A 17,887-nucleotide genomic window follows, 5' to 3' on the forward strand; every position below is an offset into this window, starting at 1 on the left:
TTAGCTATAGAACTGCTTGTTAACAGCTGTTTCTCATTTTTCTACTGCAGTGTTTCAGTGCAACCTAGTAGGAAATCAGCCGAGTCTGTTCTCTCTGTAGGTATTATTCCCCTCATCTTTTTCAAATACCTGTATCATCACACCTACCACAGCTCCCCTCCACTGGGACATTGTCCCAGGTCAACCCTGGTGAAATCTTTAGCAGTTAATCTGCAACCTTATGCCAGCGGTGATGAGTGCCCCACCTATCAACCAGGGAGGGCAGCATCTTCTGGTTGGGTCATGGATGAGCCTGTCCCAAATCCAAATTTTACTATCCCAGAAGCCAAGATGGGATTAAATGTGTAAGATTTTTTTTTTAAAGGTTTTTTTATTGGGGAACTGGGGGGATGGGAACAGTGCTGGGGAATTGGGGGAAGGGGAACAGACAAGTTGCTGTCGTTTTGTTCTTCAGTCTAGTTGTGGAGGACGTTGCTTCACTGGCCCAAGTTGGCACCATCACTGCGCTCTTCCCGGGCGAGGCAGATCAGTCGCCGGCTTCTGGACGGCCGCTCACTGTGGCTGCTGGCCGCTCACGCTGGCTGCTGGCTACATACGGTAGCCCATGGCAACCCACTGCCACAGGGGCTGCAGCCTACGCCGTCGCCGGCGACTCATGGCAGCCCAGCTCCAGGTTGAGCTGTTGTTCAGCATCTTAGCTGTGGAGGGCAGTGTCACTGGCCCTCATATGTGGGATCCGAACCGGGGCCCTCTGGCGTCCCAAGCCAGTTCTTAACCATCGGGCCACTCGGCCGGCCCAAATGTGTAAGATTTTTACTAGGGCAAATATCTGTGAGAGAAAATGGGGCGGGAGCTGGGCAAGACTGTCACACTATGACGGAAGTCTGACCACAAGTAAGAGCGAGAGGGAAGGAAGGTTGGGTGGAAGTGTCCTAGGTTACCATGTAGTCCAAGGCAGGCTTGGCAAGGCCATGGGGGAGGCCTTGGGCCCAGCTGGCCATCAGGAGTCTTGTGTCTCCCAGAAACAGGCCTGCCTTAGCATCTCTGTCATGCTCAGAAACTAAGCTGAGAAAGAAGCAAGGCTTTGGCACAAATGAAGTGATGGATTTCAGGGCACAGCAGCTGGGGCCCTTGGTCAATTAAGCCACCTGGAGTGAGGGTCTGTGAGGTGCAGTCTCATAGCTACCTCGTCACTGAGCAAGAGGCAGAGTTGGAATTCAAACCAGGTACTTTGGTTCCAGAGACTATACTACAGCCACTGCACTAAGAAGGCATTTCTTAGAGCTGCAAAGCTCTGAAATAAATGGTTCTCTATCATGTCAAATATTTATATGGCAGGTTGGGCCAGACTGGTAAAAAATCATTAGGCTCTTCTAAGGAGTTTGTACTTCATTCTATAGACAATAAAGCGGGGAGAGGCGCACATCACAGATTAATGTATATGAATATATTCCATATGCACTGCATACATACATGAATAATTTATAGACCCATATGTAGCTTTAGTTTCCTGTGGTATAAAAAGTTTTAGCAGACTTGAAAACAGCTGCAACAGTGATTCTAGGACTGCATATATGGTAAGATGGTCAGAAAGTGATGACACAGCATTCATACCTTTTAGGGTATGAAAATTTGAAAAAAAAACACGGACTCAGAGAAATTCATTTGCCATCAGTCTTTATAAAATCTTAGTATGGTACAAGGCAACCAAAATTCATTTAACTTTTACTACTTTATTACCAGTATTGAAAAACATCTTTTACTATTTTTATGCAGAGGCACTCTTCCCACTTATGCTCTGTGTCAAACAGGCATCTAGAAGCTAATTGAGGAACTTAACCACTATTTAGCACTTAATTCCCTGGAAATCTGAGTAAACTCCCAATAAAGTGAATTTTATAGAATACCACCTTTTATAAAAAGAAGGCTACATACATGTTTATTCATTAACTAGTTAGTGTTGCAAAAAACAAGTATTATTAACTATTTTATGGACATTGGAACCTAGGCACAAAAATATTAAGTGATTTCTTTTGTTCACGTAACAAGATCAAATATGAACCCAGAACAAGACATTAAATCAGATTCTTATATACCTATATTCATTAATACGTCTACAATTGCAATATAGTCCTACAACAGAATATTAAAACCTAGAAATGAAAAGAATCTCAAGAGAACATTGATCCAACTTTCTGTATGAAGGCAGGTATTATAGTCTGATGACAGAGATGAAAAATTAGTTGATCAAGGACAAATCTAAAAATTAAGGAAAACTCCAAATTCAAAACCTCCAGAAACACATCATATGCACCACTATTATTTATTATATTTCAAGAGGAGGTATGTGAATCAGAATGGAGTTTTTGGATTTCAGACGATTTCATTTCCTAACTTAAATCCTAAAAATATAAACTGTAAACTCAGCAAAAGCAACTTATGAATTTGGGACTAGGATATATCTGTAAGTGATGGTTTAAGGAACTATATTTATAGGGTGGCATGAGTAAGTTTTTGTTCACCTTTTAAATCAGATGCCAAATATACACATTATATAGCCATTAAAGGCACAAACCAGCTTTTAGAATTAGACTTTGGGATGCAATTACAAATACCTATTTCCTATGTCCCCTAATTCTGAATAATATTATAGTGATAATACACAATTTAAAAATAAACATAAAAATTAGAAATAAAAATCAACATAAAATTTAGAAGAATTTTACTAGCAAATAGCTACTTGTTATTTATCAAAAGTGTTTGTAGAGTTCTGAATTTCAAACACTTGATCTATAGACAAACTATACCATGCCTTATTTCACCAAGGACTTGAGGGATCTTACTACCTGAACATATACAATAATGATACAGACTATCTGTCCTAGGAAAAATATACTTTAAAAGAAATGTAACTATGCAGGTGAGGATGGATGTTAAACATGAATTTCAAATTTGGTTCTTGAGCTTCCTGACAGTCAAATAAAAAAGAGACAAAGTTCCTACTATCAAAAAGTGGCTTCCAGGCCCAAAACCATAAAACTCCGAGAAGAAAACATAGGCAGCAAACTCTTTGACATTGCTCTTAGTAATATTTCTTTTGGATATATCTCGTCGGGCAATGGAAACAAAACAAAAACATAAATAGGGCTACATCAAACTAAAAAGGTTTTGCACAGCAAAGAAAACCATCAGCACAACAAAAAGATGATCTATTGAATGAGAGAAGATATTGTCAATGATACATCAATAAAAGGTTACTATTCAAAATATATAAATGACTCATACAACTTAACACCAAAAAACCAAACAATCCAATTAAAAAATAGACAGAGGACCTGAATAGACATATCTCTAAGAGGGCATACAGATGGCCAATACACATATAAAAAGAGGCTCTACTAAAAAGATATGCCACTAATCATCAGAGAAATGCAAAATTAAAACCACTATGAGATATCACTTTACAGAATGGCCATCATCAATAAATCAACAAACAAGTGTTGGTGAGGATGTGGAGAAAAGGGAACTTTTGTGCACTGTTGGTGGGACTGCAAATTGGTACAGCCACTATGGAAAACACTATGGAGGTTTCTGATTTTTTTTTTTAAGCGGAGCCATCCTGCCACCTGTTGGCAACTCAGCAGCTGCTCAACTCGGGCTGGGAATCGAACTACTGTTGCTCAGAGCTCAAACTCTTGAGCGAGCTCTTAACCAACTGAGCAACTCGGCCAGCCCTATGGAGGTTTCTTAAAAAATTAAACATACAACTGTATGACCCAGCAGTTCCACTTCTGGGTATTTATATGAAGAAATCCAAAACACTAATTTGAAAAGATATAGTCGTCCCTATATTTACGACAGTATTATCTACAACAGTCAAGATATAGAAGCAACCTAAGTGCCCACCAATAGACGACTGGATAAAGAAGAGGTGATATATATATATATATATGTATAATGGAATATTACTTGGCCATAAAAAAGAACAAAATCTTCCCATTTGTGATGGGTGGACCTAGAGGGTATTATGCTAAGTGAAATAAGTCAGACAGAGAAAGGCAAATACCATATTATTTCACTTATATAAGAAATCTGAAAAGCAAAATAAATGAACAAACAACATAGAAACAAACTCAGATACAAAGAACAAACTGATGGTTGCCAGGTTGGGGGTGGGGGGGTTGAGGGAGTATGTTAAAAAGGTGAAGGAGAACCCTAAACCTAACCCCAACCCTAACCCTAACCCTAACCCTAACCATAACCCTGTCCCCAACCCTAACCCTGTCCCTAACCCTAACCATAACCCTGTCCCTAATCCTAATCCTAACCCTAACTGTGGCCCTAACCCTAACCCTAACCCTAAACAAAAGAAAAAAGAAAAAGGCGAAGGAATTAATAAGTACAAATTGGCAGTTACAAAATAGTCATGGGATGTAGTACAGCATAGGGAATACGATCAATAATATTGTAATAACTATGTATGATGCCAAGTAGAGAACCATATGATTTTACACATACGTGGGATACAAAACTGAAAGCAACAAATGAACACAACAAACAGGAAAGTAAAAACTCATAGACACAGATAACAGTTTAGTGGTTACCAAAGGGTAAGGAGGGGGCCGGCCGAGTGGCGCGTTGGTAAAGAGCTGGCTTGGGACACCAGAGGGCCCCGGTTCAGATCCCACATATGAGGGCCAGTGACACTACCCTCTACAGCTAAGATGCTGAACAACAGCTCAACCTGGAGCGGGGCAGCCGTGAGTCGCTGGCGATGGCGTAGGCTGCAGTCCCTGTGGCAGTGGGTTGCCATGGGCTACCATGTGTAGCCAGCAGCCAGCGTGAGTGGCCAGCAGCCACAGTGAGCGGCTGTCAGAAGCTGGCGACTGATCTGCCTTGCCTGGGAAGAGTGCAATGATGGTGCCAGCTTGGGCCAGTGAAGCAACATCCTCCACAACTAGACTGAAGAACAAAATGACAACAACTTGTCTGTTCCCCTTCCTCCAATTCCCCAGCGCTGTTCCATCCCCCCAATTCCCCAATAAAAATCTTTAAAAAAACCCCAAAAAACAAAGGGTAAGGAGGGATGGAAGGAGTTAGAAGAGGGTAAGGGGGGTCAAATAATATATGGTGACAGAAGGAGATTTGACTTTGGGTGGTGAACACACAATGCAATATATAGATGATGTATTACAGAACTGTACACTTGAAACCAATGTAATTTTATTAACGAATGTCACACCACTAAATTAAAAAAGAAAGTAGTTACTAGGGTTCAGGTCAAATTTTCATCCTTCAAATTTGCTAATCAATTATGATATCAGGAAGGCAAAGAAAAATACCAATTGATGTTTATCTACACGTGATCTCATGGGAATTCTGCTACTTATTTTTATCAATAAAAACTCATAAAAGACCCTGAATAGCAAAGCGATAATAAGACAGAACAAAGTTGGAGGTATCATGTTACCTGATATCAAACTATGCTACTACAAGGCTGTCAGTAACAAAAATAGTATGGTACTGGGCCGGCCGAGTGGCTCATTGGTTAAGAGTTGGCTTGGGATGCCAGCTCTGAGCAGCAGGGCTGCCAGTTCAGATCCCACATGAATGCCAGTGATGCTGTGCCCTCTACAGCTAAGATGGTGAACAACAGCTCAACCTGGAGCTGGGCTGCCATGAGTTGCCAGCAATGGCGTAGGCTGCATTGGGCTCCCGTAAGCTACTGTGAGTGGCCGGCAGCCGGTGTAAGCTGCCGTGAGTCACGGTGAGCGGCTGGTACAATGGCCAGCGACAGATCTGTCTCGGCCAGGAAGAACGCAATGATCACAATACCAACATCGGCCACTGAAGAGACATCCTCCACAACTAGACTGAAGAACAAAAGGACAGCAACTTGTCTGTTCCCCTTCCTGATTCCCCAACGCTGTTCCCCTCCAATTCACCAATAAAATCTTAAAAAAAAAAAAAAAGCACGGTACTGGCATATGAAAAAAGACACATAGATTAATGAACAGAATAGAGCCCAGAAATAAACCTACACCTATATGGTAAATAATCTAATACAAAGGAGGCAAGAATATATAGTGGGATAAAGACAGTCTCTTCAATAAGTGGTGCTGGGAAAATGGGATACATGCAAAAAAAAATGAAACTAGATCACTTTCTTACACCATATATAAAAATAAACTCAAAATGGATTAAAAGTTTAAACTCCTAGAAGAAAGCATAGGCAGTAAACTCTCTGATGTTGCTCTTAGCTGTATTTTTTTGGCTATGTCTCCTTGGACAAGGGAAACAAAAGAAAAAATAAACAAATTGGAATGCATCAAACTAAGAAGTTTTGCACAGTGAAGGAAAGCATCAACAAAAGAAAAGACAACCTCCTGAACAGGAGAGGATATTTGCCAATGATTATTCCAATAAGGGGTTAATATCCAAAAAATATGAGGAACTTATACAACTTAACAAAAACCAAACCAAACCAACCAACCAACCAACCAAAACCCCAAAATAAAATAGGCAGACGACCTGAACAGACATTTCTCCAAAGAGGACATACAGATAGCCAATAGACATATGAAAAGATGCTCAACATCACTGGTCATAACAGAAATGCAAATTAAAACCATGAGATACCACCTTACATCTGTCAGAATGGCCATCATCAATAAATCAACAAACAACAAGTGTTGGTGAGGATGTGGAGATAAGGGAACCCTTGTGTACTGTTGGTGCAGCCACTGTGGAAAACAGTATGGAGGTTACTCAAAAAATTACAAATAGAACTACCTTATGACCCAGTAATTCCACTTCTGGGTATTTATCCAAAGAAACCCAAAACACTAATTCAAAAAGATATATGCACCCCTATATGCATTGCAGCATTATTTACAAATAATAGCCAAGATATGGAAGCAGCCTAAGTGTTCATTGACAGATGAATGGATAAAGATATGGTACATACAGGGGATGCCAAAAAAATGTATACACGTGACTTGTATTCATCTTTTGTTATCAGTATATATTACAACTTTTTTAAATTAAAGTTTATTGGGGTGACAATAGCAAAGTTGCATAGATTTCAGGTGCACAATTCTGTAATACATCATCTGTATACTACATTGTGTTCACCACCCAGAGTCAGTTCTCCTTCCATCACCATATATTTGACCCCCTTTACCCTCATCTACCACCCTCCTTCTCCTTACCCTCTGGTAACCACTGAATTATTGTCTGTGTCTATGAGTTTTGTTTCTTCATTTATTTTTCTTGTTCTTTAGTTGTTTTCAGTTTTAGATACCACATCAGTGAAATCATATGGTTCTCGCCTTTTTCTGACTTACGTATTTCACTTAGCATTATAATCTCAAGATCCATCCACGTTATTGCAAATGGATGGCACTATTTCATCTTTTCTTATGGCAGAATAGTACTTCGTTGTGTATATATACCACAACTTCTTTATCCAATTATCTATCGAAGGACACTTTGGTTGTATCCATGTCTTGGCCACTGTAAATAATGCTGCAATGAACATCGGAGTACATATATCTTTACGGATAAATGTTTTCAGATTTTTTGGGTTGACACCCAAGAGAGGGATTGCTGGGTCATATGGTAATTCTATTCTTAATTTTTTGAGGAACTTCCACACTGCCTTCTATATCGGCTGCACCAATCTGCATTCCCACCAACAGTGTATGAGGGTTCCTTTTTCTCCACAGCCTCTCCAACACTTGCTATTATTTGTCTTGTTGACAGCCATTCTAACTGGTGTTAGGTGACAGTTTTTTCCTTTCTTAAAACGTGTATACACTTTTTTGGCACCCTCTGTATATACAATGGAGTATTACTCAGCTATAAAAATGAATGAAATCTTCACATTTGTGACAACATGGATGGGCCTAGAGAGTATTATGCTAAATGACGTAAGTCAGACTGAGAAAGGCAAATACCATATAATTTCACTTATATGTGGAATCTAAAATGCAAAATAAATGAACAAATAAAACAGAAACAAACTCATACATACAGAGAACAAATTGATGGTTGTCAGATGGAAGGAGGTTGGATGGATGGGTGAAAAAGGTGAAAGGAATTAATAAGTACAAATTAGTAGTTACAAAATAGTCACAGGGATTTAGAGTACAGCATAGGGAATATAGTCAACAATACTGTAAAAACTGTGTATAGTGTCAGATGGGTACTAGACTTACCAGGGTGATCACTGTGTAAGGTATATAAGTGTCTAATCACTATGTTGAATACCTGAAACTAACATAATATTGTATATCAACTGTAACTGAAATGTAAATTTAAAAATATTAAAAATTTTTTAAAAAGTGGCTTCCAAAACTTTTTTAGAACCACTTTCTAACATGATCTTATATGGGGTTGTTATATAAAGGACATAGTATGACACAAAGAACAATGTCTTTGATAATACAGCAAATACGGTTAACATGTTTTGTATGGTTACTTTGAGTAGCTTGCTTAGATGAAGGTGGAAGGTATGAAATTAAAATGCTACTCAGTGAAGGTGATGCTGCTAGGGGATGCTTTTGTAATACATAACACTTTTACATTGAAGAATTCTTATGTATAGATTAGTTTTCCCAATTGGACAACAACTCTTATTTAATGGCTAGGAAATCCCACATCAGAAATAAAAGGGGGCTTGACATGGCTAATATAATTATATCATTTAAGAATAGGCTTAATAATTGAACCTCTCAATTCAGCAGGAAAGTGTCTCTCAAAACTTTAATAGGACAGCAACCAAGGCTTCTGAGGAATTTGCCAGAAATTTTACTCCTTTAAAAGGGTGCCCTCTAAGTACAGGGAATTAGTTTGCTGCAAGTGCATGCATGAGTATGTAGTACATTCTAGAGATATAGAATTGTAAAGGTAAAGAGTTTCAGTGTTTAAAAGCAGAAACACACAATTTTTAGTATTATGTGACAAGAATTCTATAAACTACCCAAAGCAGCAATGTATAACCACCTGTATTGACTGTGCTCAAACACACTGAAATGTTTCTAAAATGCATGGAAAAGGCCAGGGGCAGCAAGGAATAATCAAGGAGAGAAGCATCTGCTATCTAATTTCAGTATTTCTCCTGCAATCTGCATTGGGAATCACATCTAGAAAAGGCATCTAGCCTGCATATACACTCATACTCCATTTTCAAAGATCTCTGTTTAGATCTCTAGTCTGCTTGTTCTTATCTTAAATCTTAGCACCTATAGTCTAGAACTAATTCCTTTTATCTTATCAATGAAGATGATGAATCACATTGTTCCTTGCACATACTTTTACATACTTGGAAATCATTAAGCAACCAGTCTTCTTTCATTAACAAGCTAACCACAATTATTTTTATCTTTCCCCAAACAGCTTACTTGCCACTCTTTAGACTTCCTTCTTACTGGGGCATCCCTTATTACCTTCAAAACATATTACAACAGTGTGGTGGTACTTTAATATGAGCTTCACAAATTCCCAGGATTTCATGATTTGCACAAACACTAACAATTTTATTTGTAATTAGCAACGCTATATCTTGGAATCAATTATTCAAAACAATATTCTAGGTACTGGGGTAACAGATCTCATATAGCTTACATTCTAGTGGGAAAAACAGACAATAAACCAGTAAACAAATAAGATATCAAATTGAGGTAGTGTGAAAAAAATAAAAGTGACAGGAATAGAGAGGGCGTTTTCTGAGGAGGGAGGCAGTAGCCCTGTAAAGATATGAGAATAATGTTCCAAGCAATTTTTGACTAAAGTAGGTTTAACTAGCTATTCTGCTGTATATTTATGTGCATTCCTTCTGCACTGGATATCCTTGCACTGCTCCCTATTGAACCTTCTTGTTATTTTAAAGACTAATTCTATCTTTAAAAACATTTCATTATCTCCTTAATTGGTGCATCCCATAAGGTTTTAAGAAGGATGCCTTCTAATTTAAACAAGTATTTCAAAATATTGGCTAATTATTTAGTTTAGGATGTGTTTCTGTCAAATTACATTTAACAATGGGTAAAACATAACAATATTTAAAAAAAAAATTTTTGTGCTGCTGGATAGGCCTAAATGAACTTTCTAGAAAATAATAATTTGGTGATACTTTGTAGGCAAAACAGGCTGAAAGCAAAGAGGCACAGTATGACCCATTTAGAAGATGAGGTTGAAGAGAGGACGGAAGATGGAGTGAACCTAATAATGAAAAGGCCCAACAGAGAAGTTAGAGCAGCGGTTCTCAACCTGTGGGTCGCGACCCCTTTGGGGGTCGAATAACCCTTTCACAGGGGTCGCCTAAGACCATCGGAAAACAAAAAGATATTTACGTTACGATTCATAACAGTAGCAAAATTACACTTATAGAGTAGCAACGAAAATAATTTTATGGTTGGGGGTCACCACAACATGAGGAACTGTATTAAGGGATTGTGGCATTAGGAAGGTTGAGAACCGCTGAGTTAGAGGTTGGTAGACAGGTCACGTATGTGAGATGAAGAGGCAAATCAACTGGCAAGGTTGGAGAGAACATTCTGTACCTGAGCAGCTCTTTGAGACATGCTGCCATCACCTGGACAATAGGCAATTTTGAAATATGGGAAGATTTTAGTTGTGATTATCAGTTAATTAACAATTGTAGAATCAAAAAAACATACTTTAATTTTATGAAATCAGCATTTTTTGCCAAGTCTTTGGACATTAAAAAAGAGCAGGGATTTTGGCAGATGTCTTTAGAATCCCGCTGTACTTTTTAGGTCTCTGGTTCCTTGATGGTAAAATGGATACAAGAATACTATTTAGTCAAGTCTAGATTATAACAGAATCTTATTCATGTTTCACTCATTTACAATTTTCACATGAGCCAGGGTGAAATGCAACTTTGTAAGGGAAAAATACTTTTAAACAAACACATGACAAAGATGAGGAATTGCCTTTCTAAGAGAAAAAAACTTAGAATCTTTAAGACTCCATTTTCAAAATATAATTGCAATATAGTAACTAGTGTGGATGGACTGGTGGTGTGCTATGCTACACAGAAATTATTCTACAAAAACAAACCCTTGTTAATCAATAGTGCTAAGGGTTAATTTGGTTAGTTACATGAACAAGATTTTATTTCTTAAAAATAAATACAAGGAGACATTAGTTCCTTCTTATTCTAAGCTGGTATTCTGACATTTGAGAATAAAAACCCGATTAAGGATCTTTTCAAATAAAGAATAGGACCTTAAGAAAACTGGCAACGATATTTCCACTAAATTCCTTATTTTGATTCTGCTTATGAAGCATAAGTTAGAAAAATGGCAACTCCAGCCCAACTGACAGAATTTTAAAGCTGAAAGAACACCAGAGATGGCCTAATACGCTTCCCACATATAAAAGAGGAAACAGGCTGAGAGTGACTGACTAATCAGAGGATACAGATCAGCAGAGAGACAAGTGAATCTCAACTCACAAGCTAAGACTCTCACTACAGAAAGAACCAATTTTGACATCACCTCTCATTAAGGCAATGCAGGTTGCATTAAGAAGCTCTGTGGCAACCCTATGCTATTCCTGGGCTTGCAGCCTGCTCTAGATCTAGAAGCTAACTCTGTCTATTAGACTGTGAAGGGCATGGTCTATACTACAGCCAAAGAGCTACAGAGGCTTACTTACTCCTTATGTGCCCTTTCTTCTGGCTCAAGACTCAGGCATTTAACAAGGGATGCAGCAGCGCACACTATTGGGGAGGCAGTAATTGGGAACACTGTCTCCACAATTAAAAGTAAAGCCCACACACCTTGGCCTCTGGAAGGAAGGATGTTAAAATAAATTCTGACCTCCCCACCTCCTGGAATTACTATTTGGGCAAGTTTTAAAAAAAATCACATAAAGTTACCTTCAGCAAGTGCAGTTTTCAGTACACACAATCTAGTGACAGAGTCTGCTTTTTCTGGCTACCACAGGTACAGGCCAGGTGCAAGCAGCACAAGCTTTGAAACCCCATCATCCAAGTTTTCAAACAAGAATGAGTAAGAAAACAACTGCGGCTAATGCAACATACACACATTAACATATGCCCAATGAACAGTATTTTAGATCATGAGATTATTTGCCAAAAGCCTGTTCCCTGGTAAATAATAGTTACTGTTGTTATACCTAAACTTGTTATACATGTCACAGCTTGCTCCTCAGAGAGTACAATTCTATAATCTTTCAAGAATAAAAACCTGCTTTATTTGGCATACAACAGGGAAGAGGTCTTGCAACATTTGCAGAAGTAGTCAAACAGCAGTTCCTTACAAGCAATCACAGAATTTGGTCACCAACCAAACCGGGCTAATCTCTCAGTTCCTGTCGATTTAGAAGACAGTATAAATGCACTCCTTCTGCTTGTTGACTTTTGTGTCCCTTGATTTGTGTATTGAAAGAACAAGTGCCTCTGTGGAAACTCTATGCCCAGACAGTTTAATTATTTATCGTTGGCTTTGGGCAAATGTCGATCATTCTTTGGTGAAATGAGTTAGGTTCTTAAATTAAAAACAAACAACAAAGAGCCCTCTTCACACAGCATGGCTGCATTTTCCCCTTAATAACAAGACTCAGTGGATCCACCACAGTCCAACTGCTTCTTTGTCTCCTCTACGTGAAGCTTTAACTACTGTCCAACTAGAAGAGGAGAGGGGTGAGGGGTGGGGTGTGAACCCGAAGGAACTTGCTAGAATCTTTCGAGTCGTCGTGTGACCCTCACCTTGACTTTGGGTGGTTTGTGGGGACCAACTCCTTTCTTGTCGCCGCTCTTTGGTCTCAGTTTCCAGGGCCCAACAGACCTCACCCACCCGGGCCCTCCACCCACTGGCTCCAGCAGTTTCCCGGCTGGCCTGGGGGGCAAAGGTGTGGGCCCTCGGGGGTCCCGGACCCGTTCCAGGGGGGCCTGAGCCACGCGAGCCTCCGCGCCAACGCCGGCAGGAGGCGCTGCACTCGGGCCCCGAGCCAGCAGCCAGCCCCGGCCACGACCCCGCGCAGCCCCACCTGCCGCTCCCCGGGAACCCCGGCGCCGCCCCGCCCCGCGCCCCGCCTGGCGTCCTGGAAGTCGAGGATCTGGGGCGCGAGCAGCAATGGCGCAGCCGGAAACTGGCCGCTCTACTTCCTCAGGCCGGATCCAGGCTGGGGCCGACCTGTGGGCGGGGCGGGAAAGCGGGGGCTTCCGCCTTCCTGCTTCCGGCCTGGCGGTGAGTTGAGAGTGGGGGTCCGAATCCGAGGGCCGCGGCGCGATGTCGGGGAGGCTGGTGACAGTTGCTGCGGTGTTTTCGCCCTGGTTCCCAGCAGAGGCGGCCACGGCACCGGGGACGTGCGGTGGCGGGCCCGACCCCGGATTTCCCGGGACCGCCCGCTCCGCAGGGCCCGCGCTCGCGAGCGAGGGTCGCGTGGACGTGGCCCCCAGGGTCCGGCGGCCGGGTGGGGTAACGGAGGAGGCCTGAGCAGGGGGGAACGGGAGGGAGCGGAAGTGCGGATGGCGGTGAAGTGCCCTCCGTCACAGCTTCTGGCGCGGGTCTCGTCCGGAGATCAAGCCTGGTCAACCCCTTTCGGAAGGAGGAAAAGTAATATTTATTCCTGAAAGTGTGTGAAGCGGACGTTTTGGCCCGAAATTGAGGTGCACGGGAGATTTGTGGCCTGTGGACGATAACTCCTTTTTGTTAATGGACAAAACTTTGCCACGAACCAGGCTCTTCACTCCCGCTTTACTCTTTATTGCAGAGTTCTTTTGCTTATCTCTGAATTTTGCATTAGTTAATTCATTACTGGGCTGAAGTGGAAACAGATGGATCTCTGTCGAGCCTAGTTGCGACTGCAAGCGGGGGCGTACCAGTTTGGGGGGTGGGGAATTGGGCTAGGATATTTAACAATATCCTAGGCACTTTAGTGTGTCTTCAATTGAAAATATGAAGAAATCGTAGAAGGATATGATTAAAACCAGTGGCAGCAGTTTTCTTGAGGTGATGGGATTGTGGGTGATTTATGTTTTGTTTTGATTATCTCTTCTGATTTTTCTGTGAAGAACGTTAATTGTATAATAGAGAAAAAAACGTTTAAAGAGTAAGGCGAGGTGTTTGACTTTGTAATTATGTACCTAATCCAATAAATAGTTGACATTTTTAGTATAAAAAGTTAAAGACCTAGGAATAGATAGGCTGTAACATCAGTGAGCGAACGTCTCTTTATATGTCAGTGCGCTTCATAAATAATTTTATTGTTGAAAGACATTACTTAGTAAAATACATGATCTACAGTAATTAGACTTTTCTTACAGGGTATTTGCAGTTGCAGTAATTCTTTCTTCAAATTAGGAGGACAGAAATAGATATTAAATGTCTATAATGTGCCAGGCGATTTTACATGTCATTTATAGGTTGCATATATAGAATTTAGAAAATTTCCATTTAAAATTGTATAATTATCCTGAAGGTTGTGACTTAAACTTTTCATTCTTTTATCTATTCTTTTCAACCCATCCAGTATATAGAATTTAAACCTTCTCTCAGAAGTATATAGTAGAGCTAAAGAAGACGACAACCAACCAAGGGTCATCTGAAATTGTAATTGGCTCACTAATAATCCCAGGACAAAGTTAGAGATCACAACTCAAGCATAAGGTAGATGATTTTTTAAATCCCAACTGAAATTATAAGTGACTGTATATACACCCATTCCTACCCAGGTGTTCTAATTCTCCACTTTGAAGAGAGGTTGACACAACCACGAAAGGTTGAAAAGCCTCTGGGGCAAAATAAAAAATGTCACTCAAATCCACACCATCCTCCTTTGCTAGATGGCCCTCCCTTACCAACTCAAAATGGAACAAAGTGCATTGCATGGCAGCTGTATGGTTAGTTTTCTCATTATTCAGTACATTCTCATTTATTAAATTATGTCTTCAGGTAGGAGTCCTCAAAGCTGAAAGAGGGCATAAAATAACATGTCACTGTTTGCTTATATCTCTTTGCATATGAATGTGGATATTATGGCCTCCTTATCCTCCCCTTTTAATTTCTGGAAACTGCCATCCACTACTTCCCTTTCTCCAGCATTTCACATCCTCTCTGGCTTGTCCTTTCTAAACACCAAATTTGATGATTCGTACTTTTAAGTAGTACTTAGTATTTCTAAGGCTATGTCGAAAAAATGATGAATGGGACTCAGCTGTTTCCGGGAATGAAGGCATAAAACGCAAGAGTCTTATGAAAGTCTGCTGCTAAATAAAGTTTGTCTTGAATATAGGAGGCATGTGAGAATGCATAGTCCTTATGAGTCCATGTGGTTTTTACTTTTATTTCTATTACCTTCACGTCTTTTAAGTGTCACTCTTCTGGTTGTCCTAGTTATTTCTTAACTGGAGATATTAGTATTAAAATAGTACTAATTAGTACTTTTAAAAAACAACTAATAAGAGAGAATGGAATTCTGAGTTAACATTGTATGATGTAACTTTTTCAAAATTTGATTAACCACATAATCTTTTCTTCTCTTCCCCCCAACCCCCCTTTCCTAAGATCGCTACGAAGATGTTTGATATAAAGGCTTGGGCTGAGTATGTTGTGGAGTGGGCCGCAGAGGACCCATATGGTTTCCTTACAACAGTTATTTTGGCCCTTACTCCATTGTTTCTAGCAAGTGCTGTACTGTCCTGGAAATTGGCCAAGATGATTGAGGCCAAGGAAAAGGAGCAAAAGAAGAAACAAAAACGTCAAGAAAATATTGCAAAAGCTAAACGACTAAAAAAGGACTGAAGGAATGAACAGGCTCTGCAACCAGAGGAAAATCATTTGGAAAATTATGCACCTTTGGAAGAAGCCACTAAGGTTTCTTTGGATTTTATGACAATATTTAGTAAATGAAGTCTGAGCATATGGAAGAATCATGTTAATTCTGACCTTTATTGTAGCAACTTTTATGCTTTGGTATAGAAACTTGACAGTTACTATAAATTGGCATTCATTATACTACAAATTATAACTGATTTAGTCATTTACCATTTTGCAGCTTAAATATTGAAATGTAAACATTCTGTGGAGGAAAAAAATGACTTTGGATTATGAACTCTATTTAAAATATGGCTTAAAATGGGGTCCTGTTCTGGACAAAGGAAATTAAGAATGTAAAAATCAGAGTTGTCCTGAGGTGAAAAAGGTTGCTTTGGCTTAAAAGAGATAAAGCATATTAATTACATCTCTTATTATTGCTTATTTCTTAGACTAGAATTATTTCTGGCTTTCTCAAAGCAAAATAAGTACTTCTATTTTCTGCATTTTTCTCATTTTAGCTTTTGAGATACAGCTAATTTTATCAGACATTCTACATTTAAAAAATCTAATTTTATAAAGAATTCTCTTATTATCTTGACAATGTAGAATACCACCTACTGGACATAACAATTTTTGTATTTATGAACACTGCCATTTTCTTAGAGATGTCTTGTTGAGTAGAGTAACACTGATTCAAAGCTTGCAGTAAAAATGCCAAACCTCATAGTACTTTGGAACCAGTTTATTCTAACTTGTACTAAGTAGAAATGTGAAGTAGTTAACATGTCTTATCTGATAGTTTGCTGATTATGTAGCTATCATTTTTACTTTTTATTCTATTCTTTCTTTTAACTCATGTAGTGATGTCCTAAACTTTTTGATCAAAAAAGTTCATGGTGAAAATTAAAATTTCAAATTTCTTTTAAGGAACCCTTAAGAGTTAACTCATATTTCATAAATGGTAAAGAAAGGCTTAATGCTTGGAAAAATTTTGTTTGGCATAGTAGTAATTGGATGAAAAAGATCAGTTGTTAAAATGCGAATGTTATAATTAGAAATAAAAAGCCAAAGGACATTTCCTTCAGTTAACTGGAACTTTTTACTATTAAACTTGGCTTTTATAAATGCATGGTCTAAATTCACTTGCTGTTAGTATTTAATAGCTTATTAATGTTTCCTCACTTCTGATAATGAATTTTAAATTACAGAAATCGTCCAACAGCTTTAATTTAACAATGAAAGTAGATATTGAAATAAATTTGATACTTTTATAAGGAGGTTCTGAGGTTTTGGTTTTTTTTGGGGGGTAATTAAATTCAAGTTAGATATGAAGTTAGACTTTTCAAAAGGTTATGAATTTCATTTATAGCTAAGCACTTGTAAAAGGTGAGGGCAAATATGAGAACCTAAGGACCTCTGAGAATTTTTATGGACTGGTTTAATACTACTACTACTACTACTACTACTACTATTTTAGGTTGTTAGTTCCTACTTGATGTCACTGTAAGCAACACATTACAATCCCAGGCGCTGAAATAACTCAGTGTTCAGTTATGAGTTATTCAGGTGATCTAGGATATGCTTTTTGTATTACTGAAATTAAAACTTTAAAAAAATGCTTAGGTATAACTGTTGACCCTCATGGGTCTGCAGAGCCCAGTTTCAGAAAACTAGGTTAAGATATATCTAAAATGCTTTTGGGTTTCTGCCATTAAGCTGTTCATGGAAGGAATTTATATACATATGTCTTGCTTGGTCACATTTTAGAATAAAAATACTATAGCAAAAGATATATTTGTCATAATTCTTAGTTATCTACTTTAGTTTCATTGGTTCTGTTGTGATGAAGGTATTTATTTAACTGATCTGTTTTTCTATAATCTCTGTTAAGTCTTAACCATGCCCATTTTATATTTGTTTGGTATATACCATTTGTTGTTTCTTCAGCTTTCCCCAACATTTATGGAGACTTTTTATACATATGAGGTCAACAAGGTTTTACAATATTTGCGTCTGTATATGTGGGGGGGTGGGGGGAGTGGAATTTAAATAAGACTATTGTGAGATGTGGGATT

The 17,887-nt window shown here is 39.1% G+C and overlaps 2 protein-coding genes across 10 annotated transcripts in view; one reads left to right on the plus strand and one right to left on the minus strand.

Moving 5' to 3' along the window:
* Window positions 1–17,887, minus strand: part of NDUFAF2 (NADH:ubiquinone oxidoreductase complex assembly factor 2) — a 184,756-nt gene that overhangs the window by 27,095 nt on the left and 139,774 nt on the right. The gene's annotated exons all lie outside the window — the stretch shown is intronic.
* On the plus strand, window positions 13,083–17,600 carry SMIM15 (small integral membrane protein 15). Of its 8 annotated transcripts, none has more exons than XM_019661556.1 (3): window positions 13,152–13,241; window positions 14,527–14,663; window positions 15,561–17,600. In XM_019661556.1, exon 3 carries the CDS (start codon window positions 15,573–15,575, stop codon window positions 15,795–15,797), a length of 225 nt encoding a protein of 74 aa, XP_019517101.1. In that variant the 5' UTR covers window positions 13,152–13,241; window positions 14,527–14,663; window positions 15,561–15,572; the 3' UTR covers window positions 15,798–17,600. The 8 variants fall into 8 exon arrangements, with proteins under 8 accessions (XP_019517097.1, XP_019517101.1, XP_019517103.1 ...); XM_019661558.1 differs by lacking the exon at window positions 13,152–13,241 and adding an exon at window positions 13,248–13,467; XM_019661554.1 differs by lacking the exon at window positions 13,152–13,241 and adding an exon at window positions 13,475–14,006.

This window comes from Hipposideros armiger, unplaced genomic scaffold (genome assembly GCF_001890085.2).
Source record: "Hipposideros armiger isolate ML-2016 unplaced genomic scaffold, ASM189008v1 scaffold_352, whole genome shotgun sequence".
Lineage (NCBI taxonomy): Eukaryota > Metazoa > Chordata > Mammalia > Chiroptera > Hipposideridae > Hipposideros > Hipposideros armiger.